The following is a 24,069-nucleotide window of genomic DNA, read 5'->3' as shown; positions in this document are numbered from 1 at the left end:
ACAAAGAAATATCCGAAATTGAGAAATCTTATTTTGGATTGGAAGAAATCGGTAGAGAGAGAGAGAGAGAGAGAGTGCTTTTTTATTCAAATAACTTTTTTTTTAGGCTACAAATGATAATAAATAAATAAATGTAGCGGATAATATGATATATGGTATTGAAGGTAAATATATAAATTGATTATCCACTGAGTTAATTAGCAAAATATTTAAATTAATATAACATTAGTTGTTTTAGGTTAATTTAGCGTATTTACATGTTTTCCCACTTTATAAGACCAAAATTCAAATGATTATGTTTTATACACTCCATTATGTTACTTTAATATTAACTTTTAAAAAATAGTTTTTGATTTGTTTCAAATAGATATGTATTAATTCGTGTTTGACAAAAAAAAAAAATGAAAGATTTGTATGTTTCGGGTTTTGTTCAGATATACATTTTACCGTAGTCCATTATCAACTAAACAGACTTAATAAAATTTAAATATTAACTAAATGATAAGTTTGATTAAAATTGCATTACTATGTACTAACTACTAAATTGATTTGCTTTTTTAGTAAACATTTCTTTTTAGAAAATTACTTGATCGAACGAGGAAAAACTGAGTTTTAAAATTAAATAGTAGATTTTTTTTTTCTGGTAAGAGAGTATTGTATTTGTAGTCATTCTCAACGTCCTGTTTAACGTATCGAGTTTAAACATGATTTTCATCTTTAGATCTGAACTCCAATATCGAGAGATGATTAATTCAACGCCATTGGAGATGATCACACATTGGGATCTTTCCATTGAATTTGAATTATATTCTATATCCTTGCTCTTCCATTGCCTCTACTATATTTTAACATGTTTTTTTTTTTAATAACTTATAATAATATTCGATTGTATATTTATATATTTCAGTCAAAGCACATGAACACTTTGAATTATCATTATTCATTGCACTCTTTCATATCCATTGACCAGCGCAAATTTTTGTATACATAACAATACCACTTTTTTTTATATGAAACAATACCATTGCAAGCACGCAAATGAACACACATATAATAAGGCTATATGTTTATTTTTATTTTATTCTGTTTTGTATCATACATGATTACATTGGCCCTGCCGTATCTTTATTTACCATATGGTCCATATCTAAAATCCTATTGAATTTCTTTGTGATATTAAAATTAAAGTAACATGAATGATTCATTTCTATTGAAATTATTTCATTTATTTGCACTGTGGGGTTTCGTCTTGTCACTTTGTCTTGCATTGCCCCATATTTAGAGTTGGACACACAAATTAAGAAATCAATAATTTTTGTTTTTATTTATAAAAACATCATTGAATATCTATTTACATACAATTCAACCGATAAAAAACTGCATAATATAAATTATTAGCTTAAAAACAATCTGAATCATTTACCAGCTTCTTAGCATTCTTACCAAGAGTTTGTTGTATTATGGTTCTTTAAAACATCGTTAAAATAGTCTTAGATATCTACAACAATATTATACTCCCTCCGTTTCACAAAGAGACATTTTTCACACAAATTAAGAAAACACTGAAATATACATATATGCCCTTATTTAATAAGTTTTTAATAGACTATTTTAGTTATAATTAAGGGTAAAACAAGGAAATCTAAGATAAAAGATGCATTGGAACTATAAAATAATGCATTGAAATTGTAAAGTGACAGTCTTTGTGAAACAAAGAAAAATCTCCAGAATGACACTCTTTATGAAACAGAGGGAGTAGTACAATACATGTCTTCAACACCATTGACCTGGAAAATTTGTGTATACAACATTGAAAGCACGCACCTATATTAAGGATGTTTGACATTGCTGTTCGAGCCTAGTATATAATCTTATTTTTCAATTCTAACGAATAAAACGACGTTGTATTGATGCATGCGTGGATTCTACATCAGATTAACATAACAGTAAAATTAACAAAATTACTAATTAATTATGTTTTTACATATTGTAGCTCAAAATTATAAGTATAGGTATGAAAATTCAATTTTTTAAAGTGTATGTATATTTTCGTGCAGTCAATAGTACGATATATGAATCGAACATACTGAAATTGTCCAGGTATGAAAAAGCCGTTTTTATATACATGGCCGTATTTTTGCTTATGATATATAAAATTCGACTGAAATTTCTTTGCCATTAGAAAAAACAAGAAATGTAACATGAATGATTCATTCTATTGCAATTATTCCATTATTTGCACTCGGAAGCAAGTTATAAATTTTTGATGATGATGTTACGTAGAAAAAGACATTAACTTTAAAATAGTATTTGAATATATATTCCAAGACAATTTGAAAAGTAATGTTCCCAACATGGCTTACCCAAAATTGATTGTCCTCTCTGTACCTGTGTTCCGCTCGATTGAGCCTTGATCATTTTATTTTATTTTGTCAACCGAGCCTTGATCATTTCTAAACTCAAAAAAAAGTCAGCAATTTTATGACATGCATTTTGCACTTTGCTTCTTCTTAAGTTTTCTTAAAATAAAATGAGATTTAAGTTTTTAGAGCTTACTTATATAACTTGCAACTTGGCACATGAAGAAGAAAATAAAAAGACATGAGCTGATGACTGATGAACAACGGATCGCTCAATCATAATGGTCATATCCGTCTCAATAGACTAACACGTAGAAAGCATCATTTGTATTGGTCTAATAATAATAATAAAAAAATAATCAATATGGCAACGATATGATCTAAACAATCAAGTTAATATCATTTTTTCTTTGTAAACCAAAACCAAATTCGTTTTCCAAAACATATATGATAAAGGAAGTAAAAAAAAACAATCGTAAATTGAAATTTACTTTACATAATTTATTAAAGTTTATTTGTTGCCAATAATTAAAAAGAAAAGAAAAATTGGGAGGTAGAGATAAACGGGCTTTGGCCCAACTACATCGGATTTCTCAAAAAGAAATGGGGTTGATTTCTCACTGTTCCATGTCTTCCATCGATCAGGTAAGGGAACATAGCTGGACCATTCATTAATTTCAGTCCATCTCAATGTTTGTTTTTTTTCTGACTTACGTGACCGAAGACATCACACGGGAAGGAAATCAAACTCGTTGCAATAGTGAATAGTCTTATGGCTATCTGTTTAGAACACTGTCGCCAAACTCAGCTCTGGCCAATTCTTTTGAGACCAAAACCGTGATGATCCTTGATCTGCCTTCAACTAAACCCAACCTTTTGTCAACCTCCCACAGCTCTCTGAAGGCCTGCAAATATGTTCTCCCAGCCTTGCTTAGGTTGTGGATGGAACATCACTCCCGGATTGAATCGCTACAATGGTATATACCGGTTGTCATTACCTTCTTCAAATCTAGGTCTGTTTCTATTATTCAGTGTTAAGCCGGTTACAAACTTTGCGTGGAATTCTTAATCTCCATGATCATAGACTTCATGTGAGAGAGGATCCACCTGTTCTGTTACGGCCAGCTTTATATATATATCTTATTCTTATGCCTTGGTTTTTGCCCCTAAATATATGAAGATTCATGGCTATTTAGATCGGAATTCAAAATGGCAAAGGTGTTATTTCGGCCATAGGTGACCCTTGGCCAAGAGTTACTCCTCGGTAATTCTAGCAAGCTTATCTACCATTGGCCATGATGTCTAAGGCTTGGATCCTATTCTACCAAGAAGATATAGCTCGCCCCAAAGAAGATCCAAAGCCTTTAGTTTGTGTTCTAGATCAAGCCTCACCAGTTTATAAAACCATAATCACCCTTGTATTCGCCTATGCACTACTTCGAGTAGCTCCTCTCGTGCCGGTGAAAATCACGGCCATGAATCCTCTATCAACGTTATTTCGTCTTTTGACAATGACCAGCTTATCTACCATTGATTTGTTCTTAGAAGACCTTTCGATAAATCTTGTTCTCACATGTGTCAAATCGCTTTTTAGCATTTGCCTCAAAGCTCTTTTGGAATATTTGTCGATTATTTACATCTATCTTTGTAAAAATTGGGGAATGTCTTTTGTTATGTTTTAAACTTTGTGATCCTTGAATCCTTTTCTATGTACCTGATTTTATGAGTAATGAAATCAAGTTTTTGTAATAAAAGAAAAGCATCTATTTTTTACACTAGAAAAATTGACACTTTAAATTAAGTCAATATTTTTTCTTTCTAATTTTGAACCATACGCACACCCGGACTAAGATATTAAATCGTTATCAGTTTATCATTTTTTTTTTCTATTCTAAAAACAAAAATTATATACGTAAATCTATATGGAAACACTATACATATCCTGGGATTATCTAATTTTTGTTTCAAACACTATACAAAAATCTCCTTACTTGTAAGAATTATAATTGTCTTTGTTCTGACTAACCCTTGTAAGTTTTCTTTAATGATTTATCTAATTAAAAAAATTGATATTACATTATAATATTAAATTGATGTTCGGGTTTTCATATATATATTTTACTATGATCAGGTGTGTATCATGTATGTCCATCCGAACGTATACATAATATTAAATTGATGTTCGTGTTTTCAATCATGCATATCTCTTCATATATAATTATATACCAATATTTTCATATCTATTTTGAAACATATCATACCAATATTTTAATTTTTCCACGGGTCTCTTTTTTCTTTTTGTTTACCTTTTGTATCCACGAGACATAGTAAATTAACGATTTCTTGAAATAGTAGTTTATTTTCTTTGTGATTTACGGAAAAAATCTACTACAGTATATTATTTTTGTTATGTCTTTCATAGATATAAAGCCTCTATAATTATTAATCAGTAACATTAAATATAGGAATGTTGCAACTTGCAAGTATAATCGGTATTTCGGTTAAGTTTATAAACTAAAACTGTATACAATAAACTCTAATATAAGTTTACGACCTCAATGCGATCATGAAAAATTAAGGTAAAGTAACGAAATATAGAATTAAAATATAAAAAATGGTAATTCTCGCATTTGACTTTGCATTGTGAAGAGGGCGTCGTATGCGTAGCAGAACAAATAACCATAAAAGGAAAGTACATCGAAACAAGGGAAAGGTTAGCAAAATAGAAATTATAAAGGGATATGGACAAATAATAAAAAGAGCATATGAATTTTGATGAGTCATGAGAGGCCATCTGCATTCTAATCTCGCCTTTGAACCTAGTCTCTTTTTCCCGTTTATCATTTTACACTAAAGAAGTCATCATCTTCCACCCTAAATATCTCCGAACCTTTCACTTTCCTATTCTATGCATTTAATATATAATATATACGTAAGAGCTCAAACGATAGATGTGTAATGATGGTGCAACTTCAAGTTGAGTTTCTCGAAAGAGACATTAAGACAACAAATACATTATATACGTAAGGCCTCAAACGATAGATATGTAATGATGGTGCAACTTCAAGTTAGGTTTCTCGAAAGAGACATTAAGACAACAAATACAAATCAAGCTTTATTTTAACTTTACCTGTGGTTATCATCATCAACACCCTAAAATAACGTTGGGTACAATTAAATATGCTGATATCAGCATTCAAAAGAGGAAATCTTGTAACAGAGCGATGGTAGCTAGAGAAATCATGGCATAAATTTATTTTACATATATTTTTCTTTTGTAGAGTTAAGTTCTCTTTTTTTGCAGTTGCATTAGCAGCGTCAATAATACCTAGTAGCAGAGCAGAGTCTGAGGCTTTTTTTGTAGACTTAAAGTTCAGTTTTGTCTCGACGCTTTGAAAATATATATTGATTATTTTTTCTTAACGTGCCAACCACTGATATATATAGCTATCTACAATAGTAGCTAGTTAACAAAGAATAATAATGCTTGCTTTCCCATTTTAGAGAACACATATATCACGGCTCCTAGGATTATGGTTTATTTTGTTGTTTCTAATATCCTCAAAAGGGGTCTCTTTTTTTTTATGATAATAGTATCTCTTAAGACTATATATGAGTGTTCACATCTTAAATTGATTATTTTTAATTATAATTTAGTCTATCCTTTTAAGTTTTCTTTTTAATGGGTGTAATATCTATAATTCTATATGTATATATCCATTCAAGGCTAATGACAAAAAAAAAATAAGAAAAAAGAAGCTAAATACACTTGGATCGTGTCAGTTTGGCAATACATTTTGAAGAGGATTGGATTAGCATAAATTTGAAAACAAATCGTGAGAAAAGTTGCATTATTGGTAAAATTTACATACAGTATAGAGTAAAAGGTCATTTGATTTGTTTTGCCAAGTACTAGTAAATTTAACGAGCAAAGTTTTTTTTTGCGTGTTGACTTTTCATAACATTTAAAATTTACTAAATTATTACAAAAACTACACAACCTAGGCTCTTTCCACTCTTCCAGTCATGAGGTTGGAGTAATTATTAATAGAAAGAATTATTATTTATGCAATTTTCAACGGAAAACCAAAAGAAAAAAAAAATATCGTTTTCTTATTATTCAATACGTGCATTGTTATATTCAAAGTTACTACTGCCCCCAATCTCCCTATATATATAATTGCTCTTCCATCTATCGCAAACCACAACTTTCTACTCGAGTCTAAGGTAACTCATACTTAATTTCCCATCTATATGAATTACAATTTATGTTTCTTACCAATTTTTTATTTATAGTTTTTCTCAAATAAAAAAGTGACACATATTCTCTTGTTGTTATTGCAGAGAGATTTACAAGAGAGCTTGCAGTGACGATTTCCAAGGTAATGGTTTTTTTTCAATTGTTGCAAAACCCGCTGTTTCTTAAGAAAACAAAATTTTCATTACACAATTCGAAGTCTTAAAAAACTATGAATGAATTATTTCTCGGCTGTTACGTCGTATGGGATTAATTTTTTAAATTTCTTTCTTTCTCTATGGTCTCCATGGCTGTTCAATCGGTTTTCTTATTATTAATACGTGGCTTTTTACTTGAAGCTAAACATGATCTCGCAAGTTCCATGGTGGGTTTTCTCACTGATCAGTGTCGTGGTGGTTAGTGCTGCGGTAGGAGGAGCCTATGAAGATCAGACTAAGGTAATATATGAATATGACACAGTTACGTACTTACGTTATTTCTTAATTTCACAATAAGGGCAAAAAGATTGGGCGAAGGAATTACTAACATGTATTACATGTATAGGTTTACATAGTCTACCTCGGAGCAGTAGAGCACAGTCATCCGGATCTAGTTACTGCTTCACATATCGGCATGTTAGCATCATTGTTTGGAAGGTACCACAAGCCCCAAATCTTTAGACACAAGAAATTAAATGTTGTTGGATATATATAATTAAGTACGATACATAAACTAACTCGATCGTTTTGTGGTTATACTACTGTTACAGCGAAAAAGACGCAAGGGAATCCATGATATACAGTTATCGACATGGCTTCTCAGGATTTGCTGCCCATATGACTGATTGGCAAGCGAAAAAACTTTCAGGTACATATAAAACAGTAAAAGAATTTACAAAACAAATTCTATTATAAGAGCGTAGTTGACAGTTTTTGTCTTCAAAACTATGGATAGGCAGAGCATCCTGACGTAGTTCAAGTGACGCCGAATCATTACTACCAGATGCAAACAACAAGAACCTTCGACTACTTGGGACTTTACGAAAGCACTCCAAAAAAGCTTCTCCTTGATGCCAAAATGGGTGAGGACGTCATCATAGGCGTCTTTGACTCAGGTGAAACTTATATCTTCTTTTGATATTATATAGCTTCAAGTATATATGTAGATAATAGTTTCAGATAATGATTAATTATTTGCAAATGTGTCCGCAGGTGTGTGGCCCGAATCAGAGTCGTTCAACGACAGAGGGTTAGGACCGATCCCCGCACGTTGGAACGGAAAGTGCGTTGACGGTGAAGGATTTGAGTCCAAAAAACACTGCAACAAGAAACTAATCGGAGCCCGTTACTACATACAGAGCCACATCAAGAAGAACAAAACAGAAGGTATAACATCTGACTACATCGAGCAGAAAGAGTACATGTCTGCAAGGGATAGCTATGTGCACGGGACTCATGTTGCCTCCATAGCGGGAGGTGCCTTCGTCCCAAATGTGAGCAACACAGTTTTCGGAGTGGGGACGGCAAGAGGTGGGGCGCCTAGTGCCCGCATTGCCGTTTACAAAGTCTGTTGGAAAAGAGTCGGCTATGGGGGATGCGCCGCTATGGACATTCTTAAAGCCATGGACGATGCCATAGAGGATGGGGTGGACGTGATGTCTCTATCATTAGGAAAATCCATCCCATTACTCCCCGAAACCAACAAGGACAATGATATCACATTTGGAGCCTTCCACGCAGTGTCAAAGGGTATCCCAGTGCTATGTGCAAGCGGAAATGACGGCCCCACAGCTTACACATTAGACAATATTGCGCCATGGGTAATCACAGTGGCTGCAACCTCGCTGGACCGGTGGTTTCCTACACAGGGAATAATGTTACTATACTGGTAATATAATTAACTATCATCTCCTTTTTAACAAATACACTTGCATGAGACCTAATATAATGTATTACTTTGTAGGCACGAGACCCGTACAAGGGATTGGAAATCCAAGCCAATCTTATTTACGTAGATAGCCTCTACAAGATCACAAGTGCGGCAAAAGGAAAAGTGGCGTTAGTTTTCTTGACGGAAAGTAAAGAAGTTGTTTATAGTTATTTCGAAAGCATTATCAGATTCGGATTGAAGGCTGTAATCATTGCCTCCACAAGAGATGATAGTGTGGAAGTCGTCGGTTTTCCCGTAATAGTCCATATAGACTATGAACAAGGAGCCACCATGATGAATTACATAAGTTCCACCAGGTATACATTTATAATATACTTTCTAATTTGCAGTTACGATTGTTTATTATAATTTTTTTGTTGTTCTCTTTAATAACAGCTCACCTACCATAAAGATAAGCTCTGCAATCACACTCACTGGTCCACTTGTAGCCACTAAAGTTGCTGTGTTCTCAAGTAGAGGACCCAATTCAGTATCTCCATACGTTCTCAAGGTAAAAAAAAAAACTTAATCCTGTATGTGTTTTCTATATATAACATATGTATATCCAATTCTTTCTATATAATTTCATCAACTCATACCAACGTAATATTCGCAGCCTGATGTAGCAGCTCCCGGTGTGGCTATATTGGCTGCTAGCACTCCATCTAAAGCGGGTGCCGAGAATGGGTTCATTACTCTGTCCGGGACGTCAATGTCCACGCCTGTGGTCGCCGGTGTGGTTGCGCTCCTCAGAGCCATTCATCGTGACTGGTCTCCTTCAGCAATTCATTCCGCACTCGTCACTACAGGTAGTTATATAAGGAATCCTTAATTACATACATTATGTTAGATAATTAGATGTAAATAAATAGTGATCTGATGAATGACTCCTTCCTTAATTGATTAAGCTTCCACAACTGATCCTTACGGAGAACCGATCTTCGCTGACGGATTGTCTGGGAAACTAGCCGATCCGTTTGACTTTGGAGGAGGATTGGTGAACCCGACCAAAGCAGCTAACCCCGGTCTTGTCTACGATGCATCCGCAGAAGACTACCTGCGGTTTCTATGTGCTTCTGGGTACGAGGAGACGTCCATCGGAAAAATGGCAAACAGAAGTAGTATGTATCATTGTCCTAGTCCTAGGCCATCGATGCTCGAGCTTAATCTGCCGTCTATAACCATCCCTTTCCTCGATGGAGATGTAACGGTCACTAGAACCGTCACCAACGTTGGACCCATCGACTCCAAATATACGGTCATCGTTAAACCTCCTTTGGGTGTCGAGATCACCGTAACGCCCAACATACTGTTCTTCAACTCCTTCGTCAAGAAGCTGAGCTTTGAAGTGACAGTCTCCACAACTCACAAGAGCAATTCCATCTACTACTTTGGAAGTATAACTTGGACGGATGGCTCCCACTTTGTCAGTATACCCTTATCTGTGAGGACAGAAAGAGTCATGTATTTCAACCATTAAGTTTGGAAACAAAATGAGTATCTTATTAACCTAAAGATGCGTACTGTACAAGTCATCTATCTATCTACTGTAATAAAGTTTCGTTTTACCTTAAAATTAACTCTTTCTATAATTGCCTATTGTGAAGTATAATTTTGGCGGTATCAATGAAGTTAAATGTGAAACTATGAGAAAATAATATGCATATATAGTTTAGTCAAAGAACCAACCAGTAATGAAGTTAGATGCAGACTACTGCAGCAAGATATATCTTGAGAATGACATCTGCAGCAAGATTACATGAATAAAAAACTAAACCATAATCGAGACATCTGGAAACGTATAAAGAAGGAGACACTTTGTCAACTTTCCAACATTAACTATTGTATAATACGTTCACATTGACTTTTTAATTAATAGTGGAGTTTTATAACCTCAATCTTATAACAGAAGGCTGATGAGAACGGTAACTCTTATGTAACTTAAAAAATAACCATATAAATATGATATTCTATCATTTTAATTTCACACCAAAAACTCAAAACAATTAGTAGCAAACGCATATTGGAAGCACGGTAATTTTAAGAGAAAATGAAGATATTTCTCATTTTTCTAACCATTGTTTCATCATGTAAGTTTGTTCTTGGTTACGTACGTTAAATATGTAAAACATAATTTTATACAATTCTAATAGTATATTGTCTGTACACTATTCAATTTTTTTTATAGGTGTATCAAATATTACGGCGAATTCTAATTTTTCAAAAGAGAAATTTATTTCTTCCAATCTGGTTGAGAGTCCTCAAACTGAATTTGAGGTAAAGAATAAAGCGGCTTCATACGACACACATTTGAGGTTACCTGAAGACTATATTAGTCCACGACAGTTTTGTTATAGTTGTGCTGTTCATTGTTATAAAATAAACCAAATTGTCCAAAATTGTAGTAATGAGGTCTGTCTTTGTTCACCTAAGAGTCTGAGTCCTCAAATTGAATCTGAGGTCAAGAATGAAGCGGATTCAGACTGGTGGATCCCCCCTATCGAAACTCCAAGACAATTTTGTTATGATTGTCTTCGTGGTTGTTTAGGAAAGAACAAACATCTCCTTGTAAGAAATATAAATGTCTTTGTTCTGACTAATCCTTGTAATTTTTCTTTAATTAATGATTTATATAATAAAATTTTTGAAATTACGTTATAATATTAAATTGATGTTCGTGTTTTCATATGTAGTATGATCAGGCGTGTATCATGTATGTCCCATCCGAACGTATACATTCTTCTCCTGAATGAAAATTTGGGAATATACAACATTTATTTACTAAAATATTTAAATTGATCCTCGCTCCTATGTTCCCCTCTTCTATGGTTGTAGAAATTAATTGTGACCGATTCGTTTATGGGAAAAGTTGTGTTTGACAAAATTAACCTTAATGAGCTTTTAAGATATGAACTTCGATTTTCAAAATCCTGGTTCTCGGTACTGTGAAGAGCTATTGGCGTATCTCTTTTCTTTGGTCTTACTTCTACACTACATGACTTCAGACGTCATGTTAACTGGCATTATAAATAATTTATATGTCTTGAAATACAAGAAAACGAAAAAAAAAACAAGAGTATATGATCTCCATTGGTCTTTTCAAATAGATAGAGGATTTGTTAATGTGGGTTAAAATCAAATATCAAATTTTACATACACGAAAATGAATGTGGTTTATTTTTAATCAATATAAACGTTTTAAATAACAAAAATTGCTATTTTCACTAGGCATTGGTTTATTTTTAACCAATATAGACGTTTTAAATAACAAAAGATCTCTATTTTTTTCACTAGGCATTGGATATTAGTCCGTGTTCCGAGACATCTATTCCGGTAGGGAGAAAAATAAAACTCTGGTCACTATATTAGAAAGAAACATGATTGTTAGTGCTTTGGACATAATAATTCAACTATAGCACCAACACGACACAGACGTTAAAAGAAAAAAAAAATACATAAACGTGACGCAATCCGAAGTTGACAGTTTTTTCTCGTTGTGAAGAAAAAATTACAGAGGCAAGTGGTCGGTCCATGATGTCATGATCTGAATCTGTCGACCCATTAAGTGCTTATTCTGCATTTGTTATAATAAGCTCATAAAATAACTGTATATTAAAACATTATTTTAAAAATAGAAATTATAAGTAATTACTTAAAAAACTATGAGAATAAAATAAAAACTTGCTTACATTTAAAAAAAAATAGATAAAATAATTTATTTAGAGTTTTTTAAATCGTGATAGCTGATTTGAGTTTTTTTTTTTTCTTTCAATATCCTAATAAAATAGCTTCCGAAAGTTATACATGGAAAAATCTGACTCTAGTGCATCTTCCACTACAATGAGTCAATGACAATTTAAAAGATTGAATATTAAAGATTCACGTTTGGTTGGTTAATATTCTTTTGGAATATTCTCACTTGTTCATTGCCAATTGCAATTTGTCACTGAATACTTTGTTAAAGTCGCACCAATAATCACATTTTGACTAATACTATACTAGATATATTTTAACTTCAAACAATTCAACTAATAATTAGGAAAACCATGCATGGTTTATCTCATTAAAACATCTAATAAGATATAATAGAAATAGTACTTTTTATAATTAACTTCTACAGCAATTACGATTTTATGATATGTTATGTGTGATCAATCTGTCCTTGATAATATTATTTAATAGTCATAAAAATATTTTGGTAAGATACCGTTGTCGACGTTAGCTGAGACATGGTCTGATGATTCTGATAGCTGATGACGTCAAGTGTCACCAATTTACCCTGAGTTAAACCAAATCAAATACGTCAGCATCATTTATAATTGCTTCGACACCGTTATTGTCCATGACCATGTGACAGATCTTTCTCAAACGTACTCTTCATCTACGGTGTGCTACACGCTCCATTTATATCAATCAATAACTATTATTGAATGTGCTATAATGTTTAAACCGAATAATTCAAATGGGGATTGTTATTAAACCACGTACGGAGATGGTTACCTAAAAACTTGTTCGCACATGAGCAAACCAAATTTTGAAAATAGAGGAAATATTTTAACCATTCTTTTTACAGAGAGGCAGAACGTACAAACCACCGTAGAATCGTATTCCATTTTTGTCTTTTGTCGCATTCGATTAAAAGAAAAAACATTATTATCGATCGTGGGATTCAAACATTAAACAACAACAAGTCGTAAGATTAACGATGATGTTTGCCCGTAATAGCGTATACACCAAGCTATATACAAATATTTCGAGGATCTCGTCCTCCACGTACGCCAGATTTCATGGTAAAACTCCCAAAACGTGTTCCTTTTTGTTTGGGTTTTCATTCCTTCTTTATCAATATTTTTACATTCTATATTATAACATAGTTGTATTAATTAGTATATATATAGTAATATACATTAGTTGTAATATCGTACATGCATGTTTACGTTACATATATATATAGAATTTGTTTACAATATATGTGTGAGTGAGGGTAAATACACATAACATTTTCATAAAATAGATACAAAAACCCGCTAATTTTAGGGATATTATATTTTTTTCTCTACTAAAATTCTTTGAATTTTTAAAATTAATTAATGCCAAATTAGAAGCCAAAAACCATTATCAACTTTTATATACAGAACTTAGTTTAAAATTAAGAATTTTTAGACTAAGCTATGTATGTGTTCGTTCATTCATAAATAAGAAGCGACGAAGCTGACCTCGAAAACAAATTTAGAAATGACCAAAACAATTATTTAAGGGGGAAAACAAATAAAATAAATAATTAGCTAATGGTTACGTCATTATAGTGACACCCAATTTCTCCATTTATGGTCGCTCTCATCTCGCGTTGACATCAACAAATCTCCCACTCTCCCTCTCTCTCTCTCTTTTTCTTTCTCTCCCTCTCTCTTTCTCTCTAATGAAGACGATGCGAGGTCTACGAAACTGCTCAAAGGACGGCGTAACGCTAGACCTGACGGTTCATCCTCGTCCTCCTCCTCTTTCACCAGCACCACCAACAGTCTCCTCCTCCACCGCCTCAACCAGCCTGTCGTTCGACGAAGAGGAGACATCAGAGTCAAAGATCGGACGGCTGATATCAGAGCATCCAGTCATCATATTCACTCGATCTTCCTCATGCTGCATGTGCCACGTCATGAAGAAGCTTCTGTCTACCGTCGGAGTTCACCCAACGGTGATCGAGATCGACGAGGGAGAGATCGCTTACCTCGCAGTTGAAGCTGCTCCGGTGCTCTTCATAGGTGGTGCTTGTGTCGGTGGGTTCGAGTCACTTGTAGCACTTCACCTTAGTGGTAACCTTATTCCTAGACTCGTTGAAGTTGGTGCCTTATGGGCATAACTGTATTTCCCTTTTAATGTTTTTTTCAGTCTTAGCTCATTTATAACTAATTATGAAAATCTGATAATCATAGTTTTTTAAAAAAATTATCCATTGTAAATTTCCGTTAAATCTGAAACGTAAAAATGTTGTAGTATTTTTTCTTTCTGAAATCTTTTTTACCAGCTGGGTTGTGTACTTGTGTTCTTTAGGTTATCACGTGTGAGATTGATTCCATCATAAATATAAATATGAATTATTTGCGTATTGAATTTATACATGTTGATCGATTTGATCAGAAGAAAACAAAAAGTATTATGCTGATGCCTGTCTGACAAAGTCCGTATGTATAGTTTTGTTTCGAAATACAAATAGTTTTATTGGTGATGGATCTTTTCCATCTAGTAAATTTCTGATATGAGATTTGGCAAATTTTCTTAATTAATTTGGGGAATGAAACTGAAAAAAAAAAAAAAAAAAAAANTTATTACTGTATTATACTGTATAGTACAACTATGTCATCGATGACCGGTCTCTCTATTAAATATTGACCTCGAAAATATGAAAAATTACTAATGTTATTTGTAAAATAGAATCCGTTGATTACCACGGAATCTGACTGCTCTCTTTTGACAAATTTGGTATTTGAGTATCTGGTTTTTATTTTATTTTATTGTTGTGATCGTAAGGAGATTTTGGCTGAAGAATCTTTAGGTTGTAAAAGTAGGTGTCATCCGCAATTATTGCACTATCACTGCCGTTGGATTCTTCTTCGATACGTGAGACAATCTCTCTATTTACTAGTATAATTTCGATTAATGAATTCACTCACTATCCATGTGTAAAAAAAGTATGTTTATTGAATATTTTTGTCGTTATCAACTCAACCACTCAATACTAGCTCACGTATTTGAGAAATCAATCTACAATCGATTGTCTTTGTCTCTCTTCGGTTAAAATACGATTTACCTAAGCTAGACGAATTTTGCCAAGATGCATATGCTTTTCATTTTGTCCCTATTAGTGAGCTTTCATACATGCATGTTAGTGCTAATTATTTCCATAAAAATATATAATTTTCCTTTTGCACGTCAAAAACAATAATCTACCCTTAGATCCGTACCTACCCAACACCCCGCAACATAAGATATGGGAGCTCCTCAGTGGTGGGGTGGGGTTTGGTTAACATTTGGGGGGAAACAAGTTCTTTTTCTCCATTGAAACATCAAAAACGTTTTATGAGTTTTTTTTCCTTCTTTGTATAGTATATGTAGTAAAATAGTTATATAGTAAGCTTCTTTTTTGCAAAACGAAAATAATCACGCAGTTGTGTTATATATATGTTTTTTTTCTTTTCTTTTCCAAATCAGGTCATTGCAGTTGTACTGCTGGCTGCTGCTCTAACCGCAGCAAGGGCATATAATCCATTCAAAGTATGCTAAGACGAAATTTAATTATTTTTTAAAAAACAGGGTCAACTTGTATAATAAAGCCATGAATATAATTTGATGTTTTAATTATTGTAAAGGCAGAGTAAGCAATAACCAATGAGAGATGAATGATGTAATGCACATACATTTTATATATAACGACAATATTAAAAAGAGAGATGCCTAAAGAAACGAAATGATTAAAAGGCAACATTAAGTGAAGGTGAGTTTACAATGGCCACAGTTTAAAGGATACCGGAAAAGACATGTGTATGATTAACCAATGCAATTTATCTTTCTCTCGATCTTGAGAGACATCTCCACCACAAAATTAAGACAGGGCACTGGTTAAAATCCAAGTGATTTATTTTGATATATAAACAAGTTGGCAACCTCTTTAAGATAAAAGATATCTCGATTCAAGAGAACACAGAGGGATAAAACAAGGGTGACTAAGGTAAATGACGCAAAAATGACGTGGTGTAAAATTTCGTAAATAATTGTGGATTTTTATTGTATGTGTTTTAAGTGTTTTGTAAAATTAGTATGGATTTTCACGTTATTTGAAAAACTATCACGTAAGATAAATATATGATTTTATTCACAAAAATGTTACCACATTATTTGTTTTCTTCCTAATATTATCCAAATTTATGCTATCTTAGCAAATACACCCAAAAATATAAATAAGTTTTTAAAGATTTTTTTTGTAAAAGTTTACAAGGCTGTCATGGGTTGTGCTTGAACATGGACACTCTCTTATAAATCTGAGCTCATACATCACTCACCCACCACTATTGAACTGGCCACACTAATTTTATTATAATTCTAACGATTTTATATAGTTAGTCCTTTATTGTATGCTGATATATACTTGGTACTGGTAGTGATGTTATATAAAAATAAATAAGGAAAGAAAATTTGATTAATTGTCCTGAAATCATAACAAGTAGCAAACAACTCCCTCTAATGTATGTATAATGGTATCCTTTTGATGTATAATTACAGTGAAAGTTCAAAAATGACAGTAAAAAAAATATTAAATTACAACAAATATGATGATGAACTATATATGTGCATATGAAGTCAAATTCAACAAACTAAACTAGAATATCATTTAAAAGTACCAAAGGCTTATCATAGCATTTTTCTTTTTTTATCTCAAAGAAATTATAACACAACCACACCAATCGCCCCAACCTGATCTGTGACGGACTGATCCCGGATCGACTTGCACGTTTTCGGACCACCACCACATTTCTATACAAAGATACATTTACATAGTTCTTAGTTCTTACATATTTCAGCAGTTCATACCAAATTAAAGGATATATGAAACATCTGGTTGGATGTTCAAAAGGTAACTGTAAAGTCTGTAATCATTACCATTTACCAACATGACTACTTAAGTTGCGTTTGAATTGATTTGTGCTTTTCTCATGCTCCAAGCTTCCAAAGAGGATATGGTCACACCTTTTGTTCCATGATTGAACACGTAAAGCCTAGATTCTTCACCTATTGCTATTTTCGGATAAACCCTAGACGTTATCACACTTCTTCCTTCTCCCCCAAAGCTCTCTATAACCGAGTGATCAATCTAGAAACCAAAACCGTTTGACATTCCACAGTGATATTGAAAAAGTCAAAATTAGGGTTATACTAATAAATGAAATTTGCAAATAGATAGTAGTATTTCTTTTTTTTTTATCTTACCAAACATCTTAACGAGATCTTTTCATGTCTTGGGTCGATATCCAGGACTGTTCCATACGTAGCTTTCTCAATGTTGTCTCTCAATGAAGACCTACATAACCATAATATAAGAATGTTAAATCACACAGGATCATATAGCATACGTATATACATCCGTCTTAAAGTTTTGATCAAAGTAAAAAAAATTACTTGCTCTCATCGCTGGACATCACAACCGAATATCCGTTCCCACGACGAATAACTCTAAAGAAGATTGCAGTGTGCTCTGCTAAATCATTGCTAGCCAATGCTAACAATCCAAAAGGCCCGTAAATGCCTCTAACCGATGCGCTGTAACCAGCTAGTAAAGCCGCTTGATCAACTTCCTCTAAATCCGAAATCTCGGGATCGTTTTCTAGACCACGTAAATCAAAAGCTACTTCTATGTCGGCCTTTAAGAAAAAGAAAAGAAAAAAACAAAAAAGGAAGATAAAATTGGTTAATACAAAAGCATAAAAAGCCAGAATGTGAATTACAAAATCATACACGAATAAATTAAAGTAATCTATAACTAATATACTTGATTATATCGTTTTTCCTATTTAATGTGGGATTGCTAGTAATTAGTAAATCATAACAAGGAAACTTACTTGTGATGCAGTGATGCCAGAGATTTCAAGAACAGAGCCGCTTTCAAGTTTCTTGTTATACAAGCTAACATTTCTGGCTCGGAGATTATTAATTTCCTCGACTGGCCATTGCATCAACTTCTTCCCACTTCTTCCAAGCCAAATCTCCCTTGGGAGACCCTAAGAAGGAAAGTAACTGATTCATGAAATTTCTTGAAATACCACAAAGTTTTAAAAAGTTTAAACTTAGTAATATTAGGGTTTACCATAATTCCAGCCCATCCTTTCACAATATCATCTTCACTGCTATCTTTCTCCATAATCCATCCCCATGAGATCCTCCTATTCTTAGCGCTATCGAAGAAGGCCTTCGACGCGTATAGAGTTCCATAATCATATTTCAAATCATCAGCTGTGTTAGTGAACTCGGAATCTGCTGAAAATATTTCTGTCTCGGAAGAATATGAACCAATGACATAGCAATCACTGCCTCCATAACTCGCCTTTAACACATGCCTCACACTAGAATTGTTCACCGAAGTATCTACACCCTCTCTACCCGTGACTGACACGGGGAAAAAGTCCGGACATTCCCACATTCCGGTGATTTGTGATTCAAGTAAAGGAACCGGATACTTTATCCATTGGTAAAAATCATCACTGTGGTACAAAATCGCCATCCCTTTCTCACTATCTTTCTCCTCAGCTCCCACAATAACTCTCCATCTCCCATCTTGACCTTGCCACGCCGTAGTTGGGTCACGGAAACCATCAACGGGGACGTTACTAGGTGGAACCATCACAGGGTTGCCTTTAGCTTTTACCCACTCACGAAGCAAAGGGTCAGAAGCATCCTTAGGTTCCGCAAGAACTGTCACCTGGTGTTTATTGGTGTCGCTTCCTGTGTACAACATTACAGGTTTGCCATCAGGGAGGATCGTGGCGGATCCTGACCAGCAACTGTTGATGTCAGAGGGATCTGAGGGATAAATGGCTGGTTCAAGTTGGATCCAGTTGACCAAATCTTGTGAAACAGAGTGTCCCCATACCATAATGTCCCCAAAATATGGAGCCAAAGGGTTGTGTTGGTAGAACAGATGGTAGAATCCTTTGTAATACAATGGTCCTGAAACAACAACATATCAAGAATATTTTTGTCCCGTTCGTTTTTTTTTTTTTTAATCTAGCATCCATATTCAACTTCTACACACAGTATTCAGTATTCACATATAGCGTCTAGATGTTGATCGCCTATAAATCTAGTTTTTGCAATTAGATGTAAACTTGATCGTTTGTAAAAAATTATGAAAACTATTTTATCATGTATGCAATATTGGATTCCCTGTGATTCAAATAAAAGAAACAGCAGAGTTTTTACCGTTGGGATCTTCACATTCCAAGATGCATCCAAGGATCAGAAGCGCAACAACAAAAAAATTAACACAAATATTAATTATATCTTTATGTAGGTACTGAAATCATTGAAATATTGCACATCGGATCAGAGAAAATAAAAGACGAAAAGAATCATAACCGTTGAGCCAATTTTTGTGAGCTTGAAAATGGAAGGAAGTTCGGTAAGGTTGGAAGTTGCCATAATCATCGCAAGAAGAAGCTTCCATTGATGATAGAGGCAAAAGAATTAAAGTAATGAGGAAGAAGGTTTCGTTGTACTTTACAGTTTCCATGTTTACCACCTCTTCGTATGTCCTAAGGTTAAAGTAATGAGGAAGAGATTCTCAAAGTATATATTGTATTTTTGTTAAGGTTGTAAAATACTATATTACATCGACCAGCTGGCAAGGAGGTTATCCTTTTTGCTTACTTTATCTTTTGTCGGTTTCAATTTTTGCTTACAACCGTGGAAACATTTGCAGATGGGGTCACCATAATTTTGTTTGGTCCATCGTCTTTGTTTGTTTATGAAAGAATTCATCCACTCAAATGTAATCTACTAATCTATACGATCGATTCATGATAATGTAATACGTGGCATAACTTTAGTTTACAACTTTACATGTATCAATATTTGGTATCTTTAATTTAGATCCATCGATCAAAATAAACTCTTAGTTGTCATGGTGCTTACACACACACGCTAAAAAAAAAATTGATAGAAGAAGAGGAAAAAGAAAAGAAAAAGTGAGAATTCTGAGAAGGCTTATTATTATTCGTGCAAATTTGATAAATATATAAGAAGGCTTACAATAGGTTACTCAAGGAAACGACAATAACCACACGGTCCACACCAATAACTTGAATACAAAAGACGCATAATTCTTAAAACATTCAGCAGTAGTTCATGATAAAGACACGAAAATATCTTTACTCCAGTCCAAAGATCATTATAAAATATTATCATTATTAAATGATTAATTAATAAGTTGTGTTTGTATTGATTTGGGCATTTCTCATGCTCCAAGCTTCTAAAGACGACATGGTCACACCCCTTGTTCCATCATTGAACACATAAAGCTTAGCTGCTTCACCAATTGCCAATTTGGGATAAACCCTTGATGTTATCACACTTTTTCCTCCAGCTGCGTAGCTCTCTATAATAGAGTGATCGATCTATAGGAAACAAACCAAAAAAAAAAAAAGAGAGTGGTTTTCACAAGTTAAATTGTTTATAAATAAAAAGTCTTAATTAATTAAGGCGAAAATAAAAGAAACAAAATTGCAAAAAAAAAATGGCTTAATTAGTCTTACCAAACATCTTAATGAGATTTTCTCCTGCCTTGGATTAATGTCTACGAATGTTCCATGCGAAGATTTCTTTACGTTGTCTCTCAACGAAGACCTACATATATACATAAGTTACCATAACATCAGATTTGCACAAGAAATAGAAATTAATTAACGTATTAAGTTTCATGTGTTTGAATTAAATCAAAAGATCTGACCTCTTCTCGTTGCTGCCCATTACAACTGCATATCCGTTTCCACGTCGGATGACTTTAAAGAAGATTGCGGTTTGTTCAGATAAATCATCGCTAGCCAATGCTAGCAAACCAAAAGGCCCGTAAACGCATCCAACAGAGCTGTCACGATCGAACAGAGTCGCATCATCAACATGGTGATCAGCCTCCAGTATCTCGGGGTTATCTTCCAGTGATGGCAGATTAAAAGTCACTTCTACGTCGGCCTTTAACAACAACAACAGAGAAAGATAAATATCTTTATAATATGGGATTCCTAACAAAACATGATGACAAAACTTACTTGGGCAGCAGTGATGCCAGAGATTTCAAAGGCCGCACCGGTTTTGATTTCACAGCTATCGAGTTTAACACTTTTAGTCCGGAGATGGTTGATTTCTTCAATTGGCCATTGTATCAGCCTCTTTCCACTTGTGTCCAGCCACATTTCCCTGGGAAGAGTCTAAATGCCAAAAAAAAACAGAACCAATTCAACAAATTTCTTCACTACTAATCTCTACTCAACAGTTACTTCGGTGAATATTATATATTTACCATAAGGCCAGCCCATCCTTTCTTGAAATCATCTTCTTTGCTATCAGTCTCTACAACCCATCCCCAGTTGATCCTCCGATTCTTAACACTATCGAAAAACGCCTTTGACGCATAAAACGTTCCATGATCATATCTCAAATCAGCACTCGTCTTAGTGAACTCATAATCCCCTAAAAACTCCTCATTCTCAGAAGAGTATTTACCAATGACATAGCAATCATTGCCTCCAAAACTGGCCTTCAAGACATGCCTCACGTTAGCGTTGTTCACCGAAGTATCTACACCTTCTTTACCAGTGATGGAAACCGGGAAGAAATCAGGGCATTCCCACATTCCGGTTTCTTCTGCCTCAAGTAAATTCACAGGATACTTTGTCCACTTGACAAAATCATCGCTTCGGTACAAAATGGCCATTCCTGTCTCAGTATCTTTCACCTTAGCTCCAATGAGCACTCTCCAAATCCCATCTTCCCCTTGCCACGCCGTTGTTGGATCACGGAAACAATCATGATAGACATTACTTGGCGGAACCATCACAGGATTGTACTTTGGCTTAACCCACTCACGAAGCAAAGGGTCAGAAACGTCCTTTGGTTCGGCAACAACTGTGACTTGTGTTCTGTTGTTGTTGTCGAGTCCAGTGTACAAAATTACAGGTCTGCCATCAGGGAGGATCGTGGCGGCTCCTGACCAGCAGCTGTTGATGTCATAGGGCTCAGAGGGAGAAAGGGCTGGCTCAAGTTGGATCCAGTTGACCATATCTTGTGAAACAGAGTGTCCCCATATCATCTTCTTCCTACTGAACTCAGGGGCCAAAGGGTTGTTCTGGTAGAACAAATGGTAGAATCCTTTGTAGTACATTGGCGCTGAAACAACATTTATAATATAAATATTTCATCATATGGATAATGAAACAATTATAGGGTTCCTTGTGTCACAAGTTAAATGAATTGTATAGTATTACCGTTTGGATCTTCAGATTTCAGAAATGCATCCAAGAACCAGAAGCGACATCAAATATAGACAACGATTAGTATTTATGTAAAAAGATGATGAAATATGTGAAAATAGCTTAAAGAATATTTTAAGCCGTTAGCAACCAAATTCCAATAATTAATTGCAATACATAGAAATGAGCTATAGTTCTTGGTTGTATGAACTAATAACATAAGAAATATATCTTTGGCAAACATGGTCTTTTTTTTTTTTTTTTTTTTTTTTTTTTTTTNGGATTATAAAAACTATGTGTGGCCTTTCTTTATAAATACTCTTGAGATCTTGCCAAGATCAAATGATTATAAAATCGTCAGAAAAATCCATCGTACCTATAATGCCATTGGCGTTGACATTGACAAATTCTTATGTATTTTGTCTTATGCTCGAAGTATCGTGGAAAAAACTCTCAGATAGTTGTTAATTATGTCAGTGTAATTTGGTATAATTATTGATTAAGCTAGCTTTGTAGTCGTCACTCGTGAGTCGTCGGTCTTTGTTTATAATACATTGCAGGTAAAGTCTTTGGATTATTCATTAAATGTGATTTCTATTAGTATTATTGAGGAACCTTCAGCAAGTGGGGTTATTGTTTATGGAGTAAGTTATCCTTATGTAGACAGTATACTTATTAAAGAAATGTATATGTACCTATTGTCTTTGTTTTTGGAAAAGACCCTTTCAAGTTTCAATAATTTAATCCTTTAAAGTTTTGTATTAAAAATTAGGAGACGGCAGCATCATAATGCTTAAGCCTTAAGTCGTTGAAAGCACCACTTAATCACACCAATAAGACTACTGTGTTCTTGATTAATAGTTTAATACCAAGTAATTAGACCAGTAAGAATACAGATTTCAGAAAATCCATTAGATTTTAAAACAATTCAGCAGTTCATGACAAGCCACGAAACATCTGTGGGGGCAGTCCAAAGATTATTATACGATATGTTATCATTATTAATGATTAATTAAATTGCGTTTGAATTGATTTGGGCATTTCTCATGCTCCAAGCTTCCATAGATGACATGGTCACACCCTTTGTTCCATCATTGAACACGTAGAGCTTAGCTGCTTCACCAATTGCCAATTTGGGATAAACCCTAGATGTTATTACATTTCTTCCTCCTGCTCCATAGCTCTCTATGATGGAGTGGTCGACCTATATATGAAAAAAAAAAGTGTTATGCAAGCTAGGTTTAAAATTTGTTAGATAGATTAAAATTTTAGGGTGAAAAGAATCTAATCTCGTTCTAAAAAGGCCAAATCTAACTCACCAAACATCTTAATGAGATCATCTCATGTCTTGGATCAATGTCTAGAAATGTCCCATGCGTAAATTTATGCACGTTGTCTCTCAACGAAGACCTACATTACCATTTGTTACAACAAATATCAGGTTTACACAACCTAAATTCTTTTTTATATATAGATCAAAGTTGAAATCTTACTTCTGCTCATCACTACCCATTATAACCGCATAGCCATT

The 24,069-nt window shown here is 34.0% G+C and overlaps 3 protein-coding genes and 1 pseudogene across 5 annotated transcripts in view; 2 read left to right on the top strand and 2 right to left on the bottom strand.

Moving 5' to 3' along the window:
- Positions 6,688-10,056, top strand: LOC104769430 (annotated as a pseudogene).
- On the top strand, positions 13,840-14,637 carry LOC104769429 (glutaredoxin-C10-like). Its single transcript, XM_010493645.2, has one exon. The coding sequence runs from the start codon at positions 13,946-13,948 to the stop codon at positions 14,384-14,386; it is 441 nt and encodes a 146-aa protein (XP_010491947.1). The 5' UTR covers positions 13,840-13,945; the 3' UTR covers positions 14,387-14,637.
- LOC104769428 (beta-fructofuranosidase, insoluble isoenzyme CWINV6-like) lies at positions 16,741-19,859 on the bottom strand. Of its 2 annotated transcripts, none has more exons than XM_010493644.2 (8): positions 19,651-19,859; positions 19,495-19,503; positions 18,383-19,242; positions 18,138-18,296; positions 17,698-17,939; positions 17,509-17,599; positions 17,189-17,392; positions 16,741-17,055 (listed from the first exon to the last, which is right to left on the bottom strand). In XM_010493644.2, exons 1-7 carry the CDS (start codon positions 19,802-19,804, stop codon positions 17,201-17,203), a joined length of 1,707 nt encoding a protein of 568 aa, XP_010491946.1. In that variant the 5' UTR covers positions 19,805-19,859; the 3' UTR covers positions 16,741-17,055; positions 17,189-17,200. The 2 variants fall into 2 exon arrangements, with proteins under 2 accessions (XP_010491946.1, XP_010491945.1); XM_010493643.2 differs by having other exon boundaries at positions 17,182-17,392; positions 19,651-19,858.
- The window catches only part of LOC104769427 (beta-fructofuranosidase, insoluble isoenzyme CWINV6), an 8,163-nt gene continuing 4,359 nt past the window's right edge, over positions 20,266-24,069 (bottom strand). The window contains exons 1-6 of one of the 2 annotated variants that reach the window (XM_010493641.2): positions 22,554-22,756; positions 21,590-22,455; positions 21,339-21,497; positions 21,020-21,261; positions 20,826-20,916; positions 20,266-20,687 (exon numbers count right to left, since the gene is read on the bottom strand). In XM_010493641.2, the coding sequence (XP_010491943.1) occupies positions 20,493-20,687; positions 20,826-20,916; positions 21,020-21,261; positions 21,339-21,497; positions 21,590-22,450 (1,548 nt within the window). In that variant the 5' untranslated portion in view covers positions 22,451-22,455; positions 22,554-22,756 and the 3' untranslated portion in view covers positions 20,266-20,492. Of the gene's footprint in view, positions 20,688-20,825; positions 20,917-21,019; positions 21,262-21,338; positions 21,498-21,589; positions 22,456-22,553; positions 22,757-24,069 lie in introns of those variants that run through there. The other variant, XM_010493640.2, reaches the window with a different exon arrangement.

The sequence above is a fragment of the Camelina sativa genome, chromosome 20, assembly GCF_000633955.1.
Source record: "Camelina sativa cultivar DH55 chromosome 20, Cs, whole genome shotgun sequence".
Taxonomy (NCBI): Eukaryota; Viridiplantae; Streptophyta; class Magnoliopsida; order Brassicales; family Brassicaceae; genus Camelina; species Camelina sativa.
This window is presented reverse-complemented; position numbering and strand designations above follow the sequence as displayed.

Coding starts and splice junctions, on each gene's coding strand:
- LOC104769429 (XM_010493645.2), top strand. CDS start 13,946: ATGAAGACGATGCGAGGTCTACGAAACTGCTCAAAGGACGGCGTAACG.
- LOC104769428 (XM_010493644.2), bottom strand. CDS start 19,804: ATGGAAACTGTAAAGTACAACGAAACCTTCTTCCTCATTACTTTAATT. Junction 18,297..18,382: donor AAGGATGGGCTGGAATTATG/GTAAACCCTAAT, acceptor TTTCCTTCTTAG/GGTCTCCCAAGGGAGATTTG. Junction 17,600..17,697: donor ATGTCCAGCGATGAGAGCAA/GTAATTTTTTTT, acceptor ATGGTTATGTAG/GTCTTCATTGAGAGACAACA.